The sequence below is a fragment of the Mirounga angustirostris genome, unplaced genomic scaffold, assembly GCF_029215605.1.
Source record: "Mirounga angustirostris isolate CCGP_5_RB_7025 unplaced genomic scaffold, mMirAng1.0.hap1 SCAF_5, whole genome shotgun sequence".
In the NCBI taxonomy this organism is placed as follows: Eukaryota; Metazoa; Chordata; class Mammalia; order Carnivora; family Phocidae; genus Mirounga; species Mirounga angustirostris.
This window is the reverse complement of record NW_026991713.1, coordinates 173,486,810-173,505,394: the sequence shown is the minus strand read 5'-3', so window position 1 is coordinate 173,505,394 and position 18,585 is coordinate 173,486,810. Positions and strand designations below refer to the sequence as shown.

The 18,585-nt window shown below is 45.2% G+C and overlaps 1 protein-coding gene across 10 annotated transcripts in view; it reads left to right on the top strand.

Annotated features, from left to right (window-relative positions):
- ZNF3 (zinc finger protein 3) overlaps positions 1-18,585 on the top strand; it is a 60,350-nt gene that overhangs the window by 34,468 nt on the left and 7,297 nt on the right. For 4 of the 10 annotated variants that reach the window (XM_064593267.1, XM_054507684.2, XM_064593266.1 and 1 more), the window contains 3 exons: positions 4,942-5,431; positions 6,070-6,259; positions 8,017-9,279. In XM_064593267.1, the coding sequence (XP_064449337.1) occupies positions 5,042-5,431; positions 6,070-6,259; positions 8,017-8,849 (1,413 nt within the window). In that variant the 5' untranslated portion in view covers positions 4,942-5,041 and the 3' untranslated portion in view covers positions 8,850-9,279. The other 6 variants (XM_045875727.3, XM_045875725.3, XM_064593268.1 and 3 more) reach the window with 4 other exon arrangements.

Below are 18,585 nucleotides of genomic sequence, written 5' to 3'. Positions count from 1 at the left end.
AACCTTCAAAAAGGTATTGTTATATTGGTCTCAGGTGTGCAATATAGCGATCCAACAATTTAATACATTACTCAGCGCTCATCAAGACAAGTGCCCTCCTTCATCCCCATCACCTGTTTCACCCATCTCCCCCCCACCCCACCCCACACCCAGCCACCCCACCCCCAGGTCACCACCAGTTTATTCTCTGTAGCTAAGAGTATGTTTTGGTTTGTTTTCTTTCTTTGTTCGCTTGTTTCATTTCTTACATTTCACATATGACAAATCTAGAATATTAAGTAATTTTTGAAACAAAGAAATAGCATCTGAAATGATGCTGGTTCCATAATCAGTTTCAAGGTCAAAAAAATTTTTTTAATACCTTAGAGGATGGTTGAAATACTGTGTAGCAGACAAAAGCCTCTGAAGGCAGGTTAGAAAGGGAACTCCCTTCCCGCCCCCCCCCCCCCCCGAATGTTCTGAGCAACAGTGGCGTCTTTATAGGTGGTGTGAAATTAGTCACATCATGTCTCATTGGAATGGACCAGTGATGGTATCTTTTGTTTCAACAAAATACTGAATAATCAGTCTTTTACAGCCAAAACATCCCCAGATTACTGATGAGGTCTGTCATCCCTCAATCATCCCTCAATCTTGTCAGCTCTTACTCAGAAATAGCTAAGTGGGGAACACCACACCAAAATTCATAGAACTTAAAAACATTCAACTGAAGATTCCTGCCAAGAAGACTTTTGATACTTAGAGTTCTCTTACAGAAACAGTGTTTTTCAATCTTTGGGAACATATGTCTCCCCCTTTTTTTTGAAGGTTTTATTTATTTATTTGTCAGAGAGAGCACAAGCAGGGGGAATGGCAGAGAGGGAGAAGTAGGCTTCCCCGCTGAGCAAGGAGCCCAGTGCGGGACTCGATCCCAGGACCCCAGGATCATGACCTGAGCCGAAGGCTGAAGCTTAATCAGCTGAGCCACCCACACGTCCCCATATGTCTCCCTTTTAATTAACATTAAAATTCTCAAAATTCCATCTTGCCCCAATAGAAACTTTATTTCATCAGATCAATATTCTGATAATTGTTGGATGAGAGTCAGAAATTAATTATATTGTCCTAGAGACAAAGCAGGCACCTTTTTTAAAAAATAATTGTGGGACGCCTGGGTGGCTCAGTCGGTTAAGCGTCTGCCTTTAGCTCAGGTCATGATCCCAGGGTCCTGGGATCAAGTCCCACATCGGGCTCCCTGCTCATTGGGATCTGCTTCTCCCTCTGCCTCTGCCCCTGCTTGTGCTCTCTCTCTCTGACAAACAAATAAAATCTTAAAAAAAAATTAAAATTAAAAAATAATCGTAAAAGAAAAACGCTTCATAACTTTTTAAAAATACCTAATGAACTCTAAAAATGGTCTGCTTCAACTAAGTTTTGAAGTTAACAGCTAACATATTTCTCTTTACTACCACTCCAGAATAGAATAGCATTTGTCAAAGCTGCTTTCCCCCCACTCCCCCATATTTTTCAATTTAAATGTTTTATTCTATTTTATTTTATTATTTTTTAGAGATTTTATTTTTTAAAGATTTAGTTATTTATTTTAGAGAGAGCACACACACAGGGGGAGGCGCAGAGGGAGAGGGATCACTTCTTTTGTATTTTAACGGGATCACTCTGGCTGCTTGTTGGCAATAGACCAAGGGCCAAAAGAGGAAGCACTTAGGCTCTTGCAGTACACTGGTCAAGAGGTGATGGGCTGGGATGGCAGTGTTGGAGGTAGTGAGAAATGGTTGAACAGTGGGTCTTTTGGATGTAGAGCTCACAGGATTTGCTTATGAATTATATGTAGAATGTGAAGGGGGAGTCTGAGATAACCAAGTTTTTTGGTCCAAGAAAACAGAATGATGGAGTTGCCATTAACTGAGATGAATAGCCGGGGGCGGTGGGGGGGGGAGATAATGGGGACTGCAGTTTTGGACATCTTGAACTTGAGGTGCCATCGGTCATGCTGGTGGCGACGTCAAGTAGTAGTTGGTTGTATGAGTCTAGAGTTCAGAAGAGAGGTCCAGGCTGGAGGTAAATTGGCAGTTGGGAGTATATAGATGGTGATTCAAGCCGTGTGACCAGATGAAATCTCCAAGGAGAATGAATGCAGCAAGAACAAAGGGGTCCAAGTGCCAGGCCCTCCACTCATTTGTGGTCTTGGCAAAGACATGAATTTGAATGTGGGCAGCGTCTAAGGGAAGCTTTTACTTAAGATTTTTTTGTTTGTTTTAGAGTAATCTCTACATCCAGCATGGGGCTCAAACTTAGTAACCCCGAGATCAAGAGTCACACACTCTACCAGGGGAGGCGGCCACGAGACCCAGCTTTTGATTGTCACCGTGTACATGTTTTGCCGAGGCAGTTATGTGATCTGTGGGTTTGGATATGCCCCTCTGGGAGCAGATCCGCATGAATGATAGGTCACTCTCTGTTTAATGCCACCTGTGTTACATAACTCCTCGTGTCTTGCTGAGTCTCCCAGGCTTGATCCCAGAAGCTGAGCAGCCCAAACAGATTCCAGTGTCTTTCCTGTTGTAGGGATGCCCTTCTCTGGGTGGAGTGTGAAATTTTGTAACCAGTTACAAACAAGTATTTCAGCACTGCGGAGACCTACTTCAAAGCATTTCATATGAATGCTCCCGGCACTACTACATCTGTTATTTTAAGGTTATTTTAGCCTTGAGTGCTAATGCCTTTATTTTAGGAAACGAGATGGTGTGCTTCTGTCCCAGCTCAGTTTCAAGTTATCCTGAACTTGGGCGCTCCAGCAGTATATTGGGTGTGCAGGGCAGCATGAGGGAGTGGGTGGTGCTGATTCTGGTCCACCCTGTCAGGACACCTGTTGACATCTCATAGGATGCTTCTGAATGGGGGTACAGGGGCGCGTGGGTGGCTCAGTCGTTAAGCGTCTGCCTTCGGCTCAGGTCATGATCCCGGGGTCCTGGGATCAGGCCCCACATTGGGCTCCCTGCTCAGCGGGAAGCCTGCTTCTCCCTCTCCCACTCCCCCTGCTTGTGTTCCTGTTCTCGCTGTGTCTCTCTCCGTCAAATAAATAAGTAAAATCTTTAAAAAAGAAAAAAGAAAATTTGGGAAATGAAAAAAAGAATTTAAAAAACTGAAGTCATCTACAACCCAGCAAGATCACTGTTCGTGTTTTATCCTTTTTCCTTTGCTGTGATTATGGGGCCATATGTGAGACTTGATATTCAGGTTATACAAGCCAGATCCATGGAAAACGACGTGCGTGTGAGCCAGGAGTATACTCGAGTTTTTATTTTCATTTTTATTTTTTTCATACTCAAGTTTTTAAATGCCTTAGATTTAGATTATTTGTGACTCCTGTTTCCTCATCTTCTGTAAGTCATTTGTGCCTCATTTTTATGGTCTCTACCCTTGTTATCAGCATAGTTTCACATAACAAAAACCCACGTAGGTTTTTATCTGTTTGGCTCTTTGTTGAGACTTTGCTGGAGTTTTCCTGCTCTCAATTATCCACACCCAGAGTGGGACATCTATGTGACACATGACAAGTGCTGCTTAACAGTTGGAAACATGCTCAGGAAAGCCAGTCACAAGCATGGAAGGCTGATTTATGAAGGTGTCTTTCAGAATATGTTTAATGAATGCTGATAATTGTAGTCTGATTCAGATGTCTCTACTCATTTATTTTCCATCTCTCCCACAAACTTGAAAGCTCCGTGGGGGTGGGAGTGCATCTGGCTTGCTCATCACTGCACTCCCAGCTCCAAGCCCATGGCGTTCAAGTAAATGTTGACTAGATGGACTTCACTTTTGGCAAATGAGGAAAATAGAAGTAATTATATTTATTACAGATGTTTTGGGTGTTCTAATGTATGAACTGACCGATATGTTTATAATATTTGATATTTAAAAGAAAAATACTTTTAAGCACTTTGCATTTGTATCATCTCTGGTTTAATTTTTTTCCCCTCAGTTCCTTCTCAGCAATATATATCTCATCGAAATAAATACCTCTGTAAGAATATAGGTTACTGTTAGTTTAATCTCTGTCATTCCACTTGTCTTTCTGTGAAACCTAAAGGTAAAGGACATTTAAAAACTTGCATATGCCCTACTTAAAAGTGGGTCAAGTGAAGCTCAGAATTATATCATTGGGGCACCTGGGTGGCTCAGTCAGTTAAGCGTCCGACTCTTGGTTTCGGCTCAGTGTTTGATCTCAGGGTCATGGGATCGTGGGGCTCTGAGCTCAGTGCAGAGTCTGCTTGTCTCCCCCCAACCCCCCACATCCTTGCAGTCTCTCAAATAAATAAATGGGATCTTTGAAAAACAGATTTTTTAAATTACATCATTAATTATACTCTAAATTATTATTATTTTAAAATACTCTAGTTAATTCCAACCCTCTAACATGATTCCTGGTTATGCTGACTAGCTCCATCGTTTGACTAGCAATTTATTTATTTATTTATTTGTTTGTTTATTTATTTAGTGAAGTAGGGAGTTTGATGTGGGGCTTGAACTCACGACCCTAAGATCAAGAGTCGCATGTTCTACTGACTGAGCCAGTCATGCATCCTTGGCTAGCAAATTTTTAATATTGAAGCTCAAAGTCTTAGATTTGGAAGGCTGCATTTGGCCTGTAGATATCCTGTTGAAATCTTGGAGTTGTAAGATTCTGAAACAGTTTTTGGAGCAAAGTTAATTTAAATTTAATTTTAAAAGTATGCCATTGTGCCCTTTTTTTTGAGTGGAGACAATGCAAGATTAGGATATCCTGAACTGACTCCCGAATGATTTTGAACAGTAATTTTTGTATGATAGTTTTATGGTAGCTGTAATTTCCACAATTTCTTGTGCTAAAGGTGTGGCTGTCAAGACCTAAAAAGCATCCTTTTTTTCTTTTTGTAATTTATGGTAACCGTATTTTCTCAGGTTTAACGCGGAGCCCTAAAGAACCAGAAACCCAGAGGAACCAATATTTCCTGCTCCACAGAGTCCCATCTCTAGTGAGACTGTTTCTGGAATCTGTGTGATGACCAAGGTTTTGGGCATGGCTGCAGTTCGGGGCCCTCGGCCTCCACGGGAGAGGGGACCTGTGGTGGTTAAAGATGAGGATGAAGAGGAAGGGCAGAGCCTTCCTAGCCTGGAGGTGTTCCGCCAGCGCTTCCGGCAGTTTGGCTACCATGACACGCCTGGCCCCCGGGAGGCCCTGAGCCAGCTCCGGGTGCTCTGCTGCGAGTGGCTGAGGCCCGAGATCCACACCAAGGAGCAGATCCTGGAGCTGCTGGTGCTGGAGCAGTTCCTGACCATCCTGCCCCAGGAGCTCCAGGCTTGGGTGCAGGAGCACTGCCCGGAGAGCGCCGAAGAGGCCGTCACTCTCCTAGAAGACCTGGAGCAGGAACTGGACGAGCCAGGACAACAGGTGGGCTGGGGAGAACTTACATGCTGTGAGGCTGGGAATAGAGCACTCTGGGCAGGACTGGGTTTATCCATCCAATGGGAGGGGCTGAATGGAAGCTTCTGCTGACTTAGATCATGTTTCCTCCTGTTCTTCTTCTGTCCAGTATTGATCTTTAGCCGTGGGAATGGAATGAGATGGATGTGTTTCTTTTCTTTTTCCTAGCAGTTGTACCTTAGCTCTCCTGAGGCTTTCTTTCGTTCTGCAGTTGAAAAGTCTGAACAACCCAGGGGTTAGGGTTGTCACCCCCCTCCCCTCAGCGCACGTGCATTTGAAAATCCCAATACAACTTTTGATTCCCCAGAGCTTAACTTCTAAATAAATAGCCTAATGTTGACCGGAAGCTTTACCAATAACAGTCAGTCAACACTTACTTTGTATGTTATGTGTGTTATATACCATGTTCTTATAATAAAGTAAGCTACAGAAAGGAAAACATTAAGAAAACCATAAGGAAGAGAAAATACATTTACTGTACTGGATGTATCAAAAAATTATATATGTGTATAAGTGGACCTGCATAGTTCAGACCCGTGTTCAGGGGTCACCTGTAGTTCTGAGGTGAGCTGTGCACAAACCCCGCCATTCGTGGTTGTCTCTAGGTCTCACCTCCTCCAAATGAACAGCAACAGGTTTGGGAGAAGAGGTCCTCTTCAGGAACAGCAAAGTTTCCAGGCAACACGCAGCCGCAGTCTGTGGAGACCAGTCACAAATGCGAAGGTTGGGAGCCCTTATACATCCAGGAGACTGGGGAAGAGCAGGATTTCACTCCAGAGCTGAGAAAGAGTCAAGGTAGGGACTGTCGTGCTGCGTGCTTGGTGCCCCAGGCCTTTGTGGTGGAAGAAACAGAATAATTCTCATTACTGGTTGTGAGGCAGTCCCCCTAGACTGACTTGCCTGGTCTGGCTGCCTGGGCAGGATGATGAGTACCTGAGTGCCTTTCCTCCCAAGTGCGTGCATCTCAGCTAGAGTCCTAGCTTGGGGGGGGGTGGGGGGGAACATGACACACTCTTAAAAGGGTTGGTCGAAGTAAGTTTAAAAAAGGGACTATTGGGCGCCTGGGTGGCTCAGATGGTTAAGCGTCTGCCTTCGGCTCAGGTCATGATCCCAGGGTCCTGGGATCGAGTCCCGCATCGGGCTCTCTGCTCCTTGGGAGCCTGCTTCTCCCTCTGCCTCTCTCTCTCTGTCTCTCATGAATAAATAAAAATAAAAAAAAAAAAAAAAAAAAAAAAAGGGACTATTCACAGAGGTGTGACAGGTTGAAGGAACCAGTGAGAGATGAGGCTTGTTCATTTGTTAATGACTGAGCGAAGAACCTGTTAAAATCAGCATTGGATTATGCAGAAATGGTCCCAGGTAAAATCTTTTCAGCTTCTGCCTCATAAGGTTATTTAAAATGTTTTGCTTATTTATTGAGTTACTTATTTCCCACACAGAGTACACGGCAACTTGAAGGAAAGTCTGTATATGTAGCCAAGTGATTGCTCATCACCGAGAGTGGAGGGGACTTTTATCTGCCGCGGCTGTGGTCCCAGGGGGCAGGGGGTGAGAGTGCACGCGGCTGGACAGTTGCTGCTGGCGGCCGGAGGAAAGAGATGGTCGAGTGGAGAGAGGACGCCAGGGGCCAGGGAAGGGGCTGAGAGGAAGGTACCTCATTGGCAGAGGCTTCTGTACTCCTCGGGGGCCGACAGGTGTCAGGGAGCCCCTGGTTCAGTGTGGATTTCTCTTACTCCCCTTTTCCGTGTATGTGGACGGGTTAGACGGACTTGTAAGTGTGGCTGCCTAGTGCAGTGCTCTAAAAAAGATAGATGGCTTCAGTCTGGTTTAGCAGTATTAACTTTAGAACTAAAAGATGGTGAGACAGCCACTGTAGGGTATGTGCTGGGAATCAAACCCTCCTGGGAGGTGGGCACTTTGATTTAAACTAATAATGAGCTGGGACTAGCCTGGTCATACGTGGACTGAATGTCCTCTTTTGTTGCCTTTTTTTTTGTTTGGTTTGGTTTGATTTTTTTTTTTTTTAATTTTATTATGTTATGTTAATCACCATACATTACATCATTAGTTTTTGATGTAGTGTTCCATGTCTTTTGTTGCTTTTATATTCCACTTCTGTGACAATGTGGATTTCATGAGTTTGCCACTAGCCTCCTCTCCCTTAATTACCCTTTTTATTTTCCTTAATCAACTTTGACCATTTGGTAATATTTCTTACTCGTTTCTTTCTGCCTGAGCATCCGCCAGCTCCTTTGTTTCTGTCCCAGTAGGCTTGGTTTTGCTTCCGTGCCCTCTTTATATGAAGTTCTTCTTCTGGCAAAGAAGGCTATGTCCTCTTCATATCGTCATAGCTGCTGCTGGGGGCTGGTGTGAAAGCCTTGTGCTGTAAACTAGATCTGGTGGTGACTTATTTGTGTCATTGTCCTGTTGTGACCTCTCACTGAGCGATACTTGGTCACCATCCATGTCAGCTGACGTTTTATTTCTCCTTCAACAGTTTCTTCTCAGAACACAAAACAACTGACCTGTTCTTATTCTACTTCTTGTTTCAGACTGTAACTCGAACACCCAGAATGAGGAATCAACAGACAAGCAGAAAAGTTCTGAAGAATCTCAAGAACTCAAAAGGGATGTTATTCCCATGATTATTGCCAGTAAATGTGAGGCCAGGTTAGAAAGGCAGTGGGTAAACCTTGAAAAGGAAAGAGGAACAAAAACTCCTCTCCTAGACAAAGGTTCCAAGAAAGGCAGAGAATTGATTCCCGCTAAACCTGCCCCAGGAGAGAGGCGGTACATATGTGCCGAGTGTGGAAAAGCCTTTAGTAATAGCTCAAATCTCACCAAACACCGGCGAACACACACTGGGGAGAAACCGTATGTATGCACCAAATGTGGGAAGGCTTTCAGCCACAGTTCAAACCTCACCCTTCATTACAGAACACACTTGGTGGATCGTCCCTATGACTGTAAGTGTGGGAAAGCCTTTGGTCAGAGCTCAGACCTCCTTAAACATCAGCGAATGCACACCGAAGAGGCGCCGTATCAGTGTAAAGATTGTGGAAAAGCTTTCAGTGGTAAAGGCAGCCTCATCCGACACTATCGGATACACACTGGGGAGAAACCTTACCAGTGTAACGAGTGTGGGAAGAGCTTTAGTCAGCACGCAGGTCTTAGTTCTCACCAGAGGCTCCACACTGGAGAGAAGCCATATAAATGTAAGGAGTGTGGGAAAGCCTTCAACCACAGCTCAAATTTTAATAAACACCATAGAATCCATACCGGGGAGAAGCCCTACTGGTGTAATCACTGTGGAAAAACCTTCTGTAGTAAGTCAAATCTTTCCAAACATCAGAGAGTCCACCCTGGAGAGGGAGAGGTGCTTTAACCGTCAAGTAATGCTCTCTGGGTGGGTTTTGTTTTTATTAAACTTTAGCCCATGGATGCTAGGGAGAAGCCCAGTAATTGCGATATAAACTCTAGTCGTAGATTTTGTTTCACTCATAACACATCAAGGGGTGCCTGGGGAGTGGGTGCTCAGTGGTAGCATGGCGGCACGGAGGGGCTGGAGGGCGGCGGAGCATTCCTCACTGGCCAGCCCTCCAGGGCGCAGTCCCCTCGCCTTGTCTTGGGTCCCAAGCCAGGCCGGCACTGCCTTTTTTATAGTTAAACTGAGTATATCCAGTATAATTAAGGAAGGAACACTGAAACTGTTTAACTGTTTTAACATATATTCGAGAAGTATAAGATTTGTAAAGAATTGAGCCACATTGAACACAATTTAATCTGATTCGGAATAAACTTACAACATCTTGTAATGGTGCCTCAGGACTGTTAAATGGTATGTTGGTTACTGACCATTTCGCAAGAGAAGAAACTATTCCTGCCGGTTTTAGTTTTGGGGAAATTTGGATTTGGGGTAATTAGAACTTCTCGTACTCGTGAAGGTGCATATTGGGAAATTGGGGTAGAGTGTATAGAGTAACTGCATCTTGGTCTATGTTGTGCCTTTTTTTTTTTCTGCATACTGAACACATTTATTTCATCATGGAGAACATTCGTCAGCCTCGTGTGCATTTTGGTTGTGTATATTCTGTCTCTGCCACAGTCTGAAAATCTGACTCTGAAACTTCCTTCTAAACTCCACAACTCAGTAATATCCAGCATGATTCCTTTAAGTCTATCCTGTCTGTTCCCTGACTGTAGTCAGGTGAGATCTTTGCATGGTCTCCAAGCAAGTTTACTCTCCTACAGCAAGGGGGGGAGGGAGATGCGTTTGTTAGACCAGAGGGTTCTGGAGAATTTGGGGCTTGAGGTGCTCAAGCACGCCTCCCCAGATTTCTGATGCATCAGGATCCCAATCAGGACCCAGAATTTTGGTATAAATGACTTGGCAAGGCTTTGTATTTAGCTGTCTCTGCAGTTCTGCCCCCCTCACAACCCTGTGCTAGTTTTCAGGCCAGTCTGCTCTTGCTACAGAAGATGGGGATCTCTTTAATCCCTCCTGTGGGCGACTTTGGCTTTCACAACATGCCCTGAAATGATAGTTGGCTGAACTAAGCCTATAATTTTCTTTCTTCAAAGCTTGAGAGAGAACCTGCAGTCCTTGTAATTGCCACTATCCCAATAAGGTTTCAAGTTCTAGGACTGTTTCAGAAACTCATGCTTCCCCTTCTAGCAGAACCTCATATCCTGCCGTGCCTGGTAGAAATCTTCATAATGGCCAGGTAGAGCATGCCAGGAGTCATGACTACCACGCTCATTACCAGGCTCCTCTTACTAACCATCTGACCAGCGAGTGACCTATTCCAGAATCCCATCCTGAGGGCTCAGTTTCTAGGGCCACTTCCAGTACCGACTGTTACAGTTTGGGTTTCCCCTAGGACAGCCTGCAACAAGGGCTTGGGGGCAGATAGGTTGCTTAGGGAGATGGCTCCAGGAAGCCAGGTGTGAGGGAGCGGGAAAGGAGGGGAGAAAAAAAGCCAATAGTGGGTGCACTGTTGATCTGTGGCTTCTGTGTGGGGACCTTCACACAACATAACAAATGGGAGAAACTGGTATACCTGAGCTCTGCTCCAGTCCCAGTGTCCAGCTGTGGTTAGGAGGCAGTGCCTCCTTGGCTCCAGGAGAGTGGCTGAGAACCCCTGGTAGACTGGGAAGAAACTGTCCCCAGGGGGCTTTCAGGCTGTCTTGGTCTGAAGATGCTTGCGAGCACCCCCCCCCCATATCACGCAGATACGCATGTTTACACACATACGCAGACAGATGTACAGGACTTAATCTGGATTCTAGATAATATTGGGGGCATACTTAACACTAAAAAAATTATTCAGTGCTTCTCTGCAATTCAAATTTAACGGGGCATCCTGTATCTTGCAATTCTACCCCTGGCACTTGGGGGCAGCAGTGCTTCTACCCCTTTGTCTCCCCAAATGTGGTGATCTGATGAATTGAGGGGACTCACACCAGTAACATGTATATTTGTGGATGAAGTGACAGCTTTGTGCATCCCCGGAAATACGTTGTGACTTTATAAATTCTAGAATAACCTCAAAGTGCTAGCCTGGAAATCAGGGCAGCAGCTCTTCTCTTGCAACCCACCTCCAGAATTCTCTTTGGTGGAGATTGTCTGCTATGAGGAGACAGAAGTGTCTGATCTGTCTTGAGGTGGGAAATAACAGCTGTATCCACATTTCTAGGTAATGGCTTAATTTCACCCCATCTAGTCTTATCTACAGTGACTTACATATAGTCCAAGTATATGATTCGAAAATACGATTCTAGGTGAATAAGCCAATTTTGACTCTTATTACTACATTTCTAGTAATGTCAGAGCCAATATATGTTCACATTTCAATCATTTTTTCCCAACTTTTTAAATTGTAAAATACACAACAAAATTTACCATGTTATACGCCTTAAAAATATATAACTTATTAAAGACATAGAAACTTTATACCAAGCTAATAGGAAATACCTCATTTTAGGGGCACCTGGGTGGCTCAAGTCGGTTGGGTGTCTACCTTCGGCTCAGGTCATGATCCCAGGGTCCTGGGATCGAACCCTGTGTCATCGGGCTCCCTGCTCAGTGGGGAGTCTGCTTCACCTTCTGCTCTTCACTCCCCCACCCCCCTCGTACACTCTCGCTCACTCTCTCAAATAAATGAAAATATTTTTAAGATTTTATTTATTTGACAGAGCAAGCACAAACAGTAAGAGGGAGAAGCGGGCTCCCTTCAGGCAGGGAGCCAGACGCAGGGCTCGATCCCAGGACCCTGAAATCACGACCTGAGCCAAAGGCAGGTGCTTAACCGACTGAGCCTCCCAGGCGCCCCAAATGAAATCTTTTAAAAAAGAAAATAGTTAAGTTTTTTGAAAGATTTTATTTATTTAAGAGAGAGCCGGGGTAGCAGGGATAGCAGAGGGAGAGAGACAAGAAGACTCTGCCCTCAGCATGGAGCCCAATGCAGGGCTCAGTCCCACAACCCTGAGATCATGACCTGAGCCCAAATCAGGAGTTGGATGCTCAACCAACTGAGCCACCCAGACACCCCTGGAAATAAAATTTTTAAAAAGGGGAGGCAGCATTAAAGACAGTGATGGGAGAAAAAAAAAAAAAAGACTAAAAGATTTTACACTTTATTCAGTAATTGTATCATTTGTGTGGCTACTGAATTGTTTGAGAACTATACTTGAAATGTCAGAAAAAAATAAACCATTATATTTATTTAGTTTGAAATGAAGGGGGTGCCTAGCTGGCTCAGTCAGCAGAGCATGTGACTCTTGATCTCAGGGTCCTGAGGCTGAGCCCCATGTTGGGGGTAGAGTTTACTTTAAAAAAAAATTATTTTTTAATGAAGATTTACCCATAGAAGATAAAGGAGTATAATTGTAGAATTAAGAATTTAAGTAAAACTGGATTGGCAGTAGCAATATTAACTCATTTCTTCACAATAAAATACCTATCTTTTTTTATTTCTGTCCAAGAGCAATTGCCCAGAAATAATGTGAACCCCAATATGCATATATTTCTCCCTCTGTGTCCTCAGTGTTCCTTGGAGAAATAGGTAATTCTATATTCAGAAAAAATGTAAGGTGAGCCTGGCAGTTTTGTTGTGCCAAAAGGCTCTCAAATTTGATGAGGTTTTATTGAAATGACACAGGGACCAATCTAAAATGAGCTCATGTTGGGATGCCTGGGTGGCTCAGTCAGTTAAGGGTCTGCCTTCAGCTCAGGTCATGATCCCAGGGTCCTGGGATCAAGTCCGACATCGGGCTCCTTGTTCATCGGGGAGCCTGCTTCTCGCTCTGCCTGCCGCTACCCCTGCTTGTGCTCTCTCTCTGAGAAATAAAATCTTTTTTAAAATTAAAAGAAAATTTAAAAAATGAGCTCATGTTTGCCAGAGTCGTGACAATTTGAGCATCAAAGAGAATATTGGCTGAGGTTGATTGTCATATATTTAGTCTAAAAAGCCAGAGTCTACAATGATTAACAAAGTAAAGTATTCTAAAAGAATGGCCATTGGAAGCTCTTTCAGAATGAGAAGTAATTCTATTGAATCTTGTTATTCAAACACATTGGTATTATGGACTACTTTACAATATTGATGAGGAAAGAATAATATAAATACATCAATGAGGAAGTATTTTCTGACTCAAAGGAAATAGCAGTAAAAAGACTCTAAGTTTTGATCTTGAGTTAGACAAAGCCAGGTAAAATACCCACATACAAATTTAAGTCTCCTTGAGAACTTTATGGTTTTCCTAACATGAAAGAATGGAAGATCCCATAGGTCCCAAAGTCATTAAAATTACATTTCTTAGGATCCTGTCAAATCAAAGAATTAGCAGGAGAAAGAAGTGTACCTAGCATAAAGTTTATCCCCTCAGGTGGGAACTGCAGAATTCTATCAGCAGAAAAAAGAATTTGAACACATATATGGCTTGAAATGAGGGAAGTGAGCTAAAATATCATTCCCCTTAATTTCAACAAGGACAATTTCAGTGGAGATAGGGTTGCCAGATTAAATGCAGGATGACCTGTTAAATTTCAATTTCAGGTGAACAACGAATAATTTTTAATAAAATGTCTCATGCAATATCTGGGGCATGGTTTGTATATATTTGAGGATATACTGGAGGTAAACGAACAAGTCCATAAATATTTACTTGCTTATTTATCAGTCATTGCAGAGTTGTTATTATCAGGCAGTGTTCTGGATTTTGGAGGATTACATTGCTAAATAAGACAGTCAGTGTCCCTGCTCTCAGAGACTCTAGTAGGGGCTGGAGGAGAGAGAATACTGACGATGAGAAGTAGACAGATACACAAAATAATTCCAGCCACTAATATTGGAATTTTTTAAAAAGTCTAAATATTTCCTTTTTTTAAGATTTATTTTTATTTATTTTGGAGAGAAAGAGTGTGGGGAGGGTGCAGAGAGAGAAAGAGGAGAGAGAATCCCACCAGACTCCACACTGAGCACGGAGCCTGACATGGGGCTCAATCTCATGACCCTGAGATCATGACTGAGCCAAAACCAAGAGTCGATGCTCAACCGACTGAGCCACCCAGACACACGTAATTTTGGAGTATTTTTTAAAAGGTTAGAAAATCGTATTTTCAAGTGTTTTCTGGGTGCAGATTTGAGAGGCTTTTCTCAATAAGTGGGCATTACTTATTACTAAAGTATTAAATCTATTGCTATTTTTGCTTTTGCTTTTTAAAATTTCCTTCCTTTTAAAAAAACTTTTTTTAAGTAAGGTTTATGCCCAATGTGGGGCTTACATCTAAGACCCTGAGATCAAGAGTTGCATCCTCTAGCGACTGAACCAGCCAGGCACCCCTCTACTTTTGCTTTTATAGACGTAAATGTTGAAAATTCCTGCTCACGTAAGTTGAGAAGATGAGTGGTAGAAGGAATATAGTTATAGCAATGTTGATTTTACATACCAAAATCACACTGTGATCTATCAACAGAAATGGTTTTGTCCTCCTTTGCTTTTACTGGTGGAGGGAAGTACTGGGAAATCACTGGAATCACAAAGGATTTGTCCACCTAATCCTTATTGGCAGCGATATTTCAAATGAGTCCTTTTGTTTGGTACCCCAAAAGTTTTGATGCCCCAGGGCAATACATAGCAGTATTGGGGGTGAGAAACCTATCTTCCATCAGGAGGGAAGATGGCCGTGAAGGAGGGCACCCTGGCCAAGGGAGCAATCTTAAAGGTGTACAGAGAGAAAATATAAGACTCTGGCAACTGATTCTCTCAAAACTAGCTGTCTACACAGACGCTCTGAGAATATTTGTGTTCTCCATCCCCCATTCCTACCTGCCAGGTTGCTCATATCCTTGTCTGAAGACTGCTATGAAGACCCCAGTGAGGCTACCAGTGCCCTCCTTTCTATTGACTTTCGGTAAGGCTTACTTTTTTACTCTTATTTTCTTCCTTTCTTTTAGATAAAAGCTTTACAGAAGTTCCAACACTTCCTTTCCCACCTTGGTGGATTGCCTTGAGCATCCCCTAGGTGACTCATGACACTCCGGAGACCATGGACTCAGAAGAATAATCATTAAGAGCACGCACGGCTTTTGAGAACTTGCTGGGAATTAGCCAGCTGGCTTGGTTCTGGGGCAAACACTAACCATAAGCTACAAATTGACTTCTCAGCCCCAGAGTAATAAAGTTGATAGCATTGAAGGTGCTGGGTGTCTAAGAGCTGTTCCCTTCGGATGGTCATTAGGGAACCTTTTACAGAACAAACAATCCCACTTTGAGGAGACCATTTCCACCCTGCCCTGCTCTCCTTGCCCCTGCCTCCTTCCTCATCTCTGTCCTTCTTATCCTAAAGTAGAAGTGGAAGAAAAAGGAATGGAGGAGAGATTTAAAAAAAAAGCCCAGGGACTTTTGTGTGTGTGTGTGTGTGTGTGTGTTGTTTTGGTGGGGATGAGGGTGGGTATTGAGTTTACTGAGCGACTTGATTATGCCAAGTACTTGCTCAAATTCTCATTATGGTCTGGAAGGACTGGAGATGGGTCAGGCACCCACCCATCTCAGGCCACCCTCAAGGTGTTATTAGTGACTTCTGTTCTGCCTCCAGGCCTTAGTCCTGACTATTTCCTCTGCCCTAGCATCCCCTTCTCTTCCAGGGCCTGCAACACTTCTGCAAATTCTCCTTTCCTAGCACTTTTCATATTTTACTGGAATTGGGTCATTTAAATTGCTGTCCTTAGCCTGCCGTCACTGGAAAGTGAAGTCTGTTGCGTTCTCAGAGCTGACTGTGGGCGCCATAAATATGGGATGCAGTGGAAACTGGGATCAAATGGGAGGCAGGGCTGGAAGGGGAGCCAGGAGGGCCCCCTCGTTACTCAGGATATCACAAGATTTCATTCTGTATGTGACCTGGAAGGATTTGATTCCTACACTTACAGGGTTCCTCCTGTGAGGGCATAAAGTGAGCGAACCACGGAAACCTTCCCCTCCTCTCCTCAAGGATCTCACACAGTCAGCTCCTGGGGGGCCTCGCCCGCCAGTCTTCTTGTCTTCTTCGGATGCACCGGATAGATTTTAGTAACTTCCCCGACTTTCCTCTCTCATCGCTTGTACAGGTTTTGTCCTCACGGGGCTCTCTGATGGGCAGGAATGTTCTCTTCGGATTTTAATTTAAGGGAGGCATTTTGGGGCGCCTGGGTGGCTCAGTCGTTAAGCGTCTGCCTTCGGCTCAGGTCGTGATCCCAGGGTCCTGGGATCGAGCCCCACATCAGGCTCCCTGCTCTGCGGGGAGCCTGCTTCTCCCTCTCCCACTCCCCCTGCTTGTGTTCCCTCTCTCGCTGTCTCTCTCCGTCAAATAAATAAATAAAATCTTAAAAAAAAATAAAATAAAAATAAAGGGGGCATTTTTACATGAAACAAACACAAAACTTGGTTTATTTGGAAATTTCAAAGAAAGGTGAATTTTTTTCTACCGATGAACCCTTCAGAAGTCTTTTTTGCTGCGGGTCGGCTCGGGACCCGGGTCGCTCTGCCCAGGTGCACTCTCCTCCGCCCTCGACGATCCGCGGGGGAACCCCCGCCGCCCCGCGGGTTCTGGGGCGCCCAAGCATGCGCCCTGAGGCCGAGGGACGCGGCGCTTCGCCCCGCCCGGCCATCAGGGGGCGCGGCGGCGGGCGGGAGCGCCAGGGCCGGCGTTGGCGGCCGCCGCGCGGCCTAGGCCGGGAGTCAGCGAACCACCGAGAGGGGAACACCTCCAAAGTTCCTAGAGAGAACAAGTGGGCGTGGAGGCTACGGGGATAGGGTGGGTAATGAAAAGGATCGACCCGGAAGCGAAATAGAACTTCCGTTCTTTGTTCTGTCCGGGTGTGTGGGTCTGTGACAGGGTCCAACGGGGCCTGGTCGGTGTTTGGCCCCCCAAATCTCCCGTCCCTGCCCCCAGGGTGAGTCCGGCCGCCCCCGGGGCTCGCGGTGAGACGGAGGCTGTGGCCGCCGGGGAAAGGGGTGGTGTCCGCGCCGCTGCGGCCCCCGGGGCCCCAGGCCCGCCCGGAGCTGCCGGGAGGCGCCGCTCCCTCCCCCGCAGCCGGTCCCCGACTCCGCTTCCCCGGGGACCTCCCTCCTCCAAACGGGGCCTTGCCAGGAGGGGAGGAAAGGGGCTGCGGTTCTGGGCTTGTGACTTAGCCCAGCACGAGCACTTAAAAGTTCCAGTACGGCTGTAAACGGGCCCCTCTCTTTAGAACAGCTGATGACAGCTTCCCTAACTTGGTAATCCTCTCAGACGCTTTTATTTGGTGTTAACACAGTTATTCGCGCCAGTGGCAGGAGAAGTCTCTGTACTTAGCCGGGTCTGAGATCTGAGAAGGAGTTCAACGAAGCGTTCGCAGTTAGAAGTAGCTCTGGAATGGGGGGTGGGGGAGAGTGCAAACTTAGTTCCCGAGAATAATCCCCTGGCGCTCAGTAAATCGAGTCCCTCACGCGGGTTGGTGCAGCTGTGTCTGGCTCCCGCTTTCAATTGTGTTAGGTCCCTGATTTGATCCGCTTTTGAAGTGGGATTGAACGCAGATGATGGATGTTTACGCTCTGAATGGCATTCGTAAACTCCAGGAGAGGATAGGCAGGATGATGAACCCGAAATATAGGGAACAGTGAGAGGAGCTAAAGGTATTTATCCCCAAGAAGGGAAGTTTGTGGACAGTGAGCGTCATTTGGCTTACAAGTGTTTGAGGAACAGTTGTGTGGAAGGAGAAGATTCTGTTCTTCAAGCACCTTAGGGCAGGGTGCTAGGCCTCTGTGAGGTGAAGGTCCAAGGGGGATAGATTTTCCCACCTTACCTACCGAAGACCTCTCTGTTGGTGAAGCTTTGCAGCAATGGACCAGACTCCGTGCTGAGGTTGAGAGTTTCCTGCAAGCTTAGCTGTCAGAACATTGGGACCTTGAGAAGGCATTCCTCCCACTTGGGTGGGAGGTTGACCTGGAGAACCTTCAGTTGCCTTTCAGCTCTCCAGGGGTACAACACAAATAACCACTTGTGTCTTAATTGTGTTGATTAGTGTATGGTCTTTTTTCCCCCTTATATCTGAGTAGAAATGAAGTTTACATGAATAGTTTTTAATTCCTTTTTTCCCCCCTTAATCGTACAGCGCTGGCGTCAGCTTAAGTTAGAATTTCCAGGAACTTGCACAAAGGCTTCCAAAGTCCCGATAATTGCTACTCTGGTCTTCTAGGACCTAACTCCAAAGAAGGAAGGAAAGATTCCAGCAGGTAAAGCTTTTCATGACTCGTTCTCACTGCCAGGTCGTCTTTGTCAGTCCGCAGGAGCAGCTTCAGGGAGAGGCGCTGGCCCCAGAGCAGGGAAGGGCCCTGCCTGGACCTGAAGCTGTGGGGGCACAATGGAGATTCTTCTTTCTGTGAGAAACATTGTGTACTGATGCAGACACTGGGGACTTGTTCTCAACAATATGCCTTTGAGTTCCAGCTTTGGTTGTTACCAGCTTTGAGGAGGGAGGCTTGTTTTTTTTCTTCTGGAGTCAGAGCCTCTGAGTTCCCTTTCTAAAGAGAGTTTGGACCAAGAGCTGATTCGTTGGAGGTGTCTGCTTATAAACAGTCCTGGAAATCATAAAGTTGGTTGATAG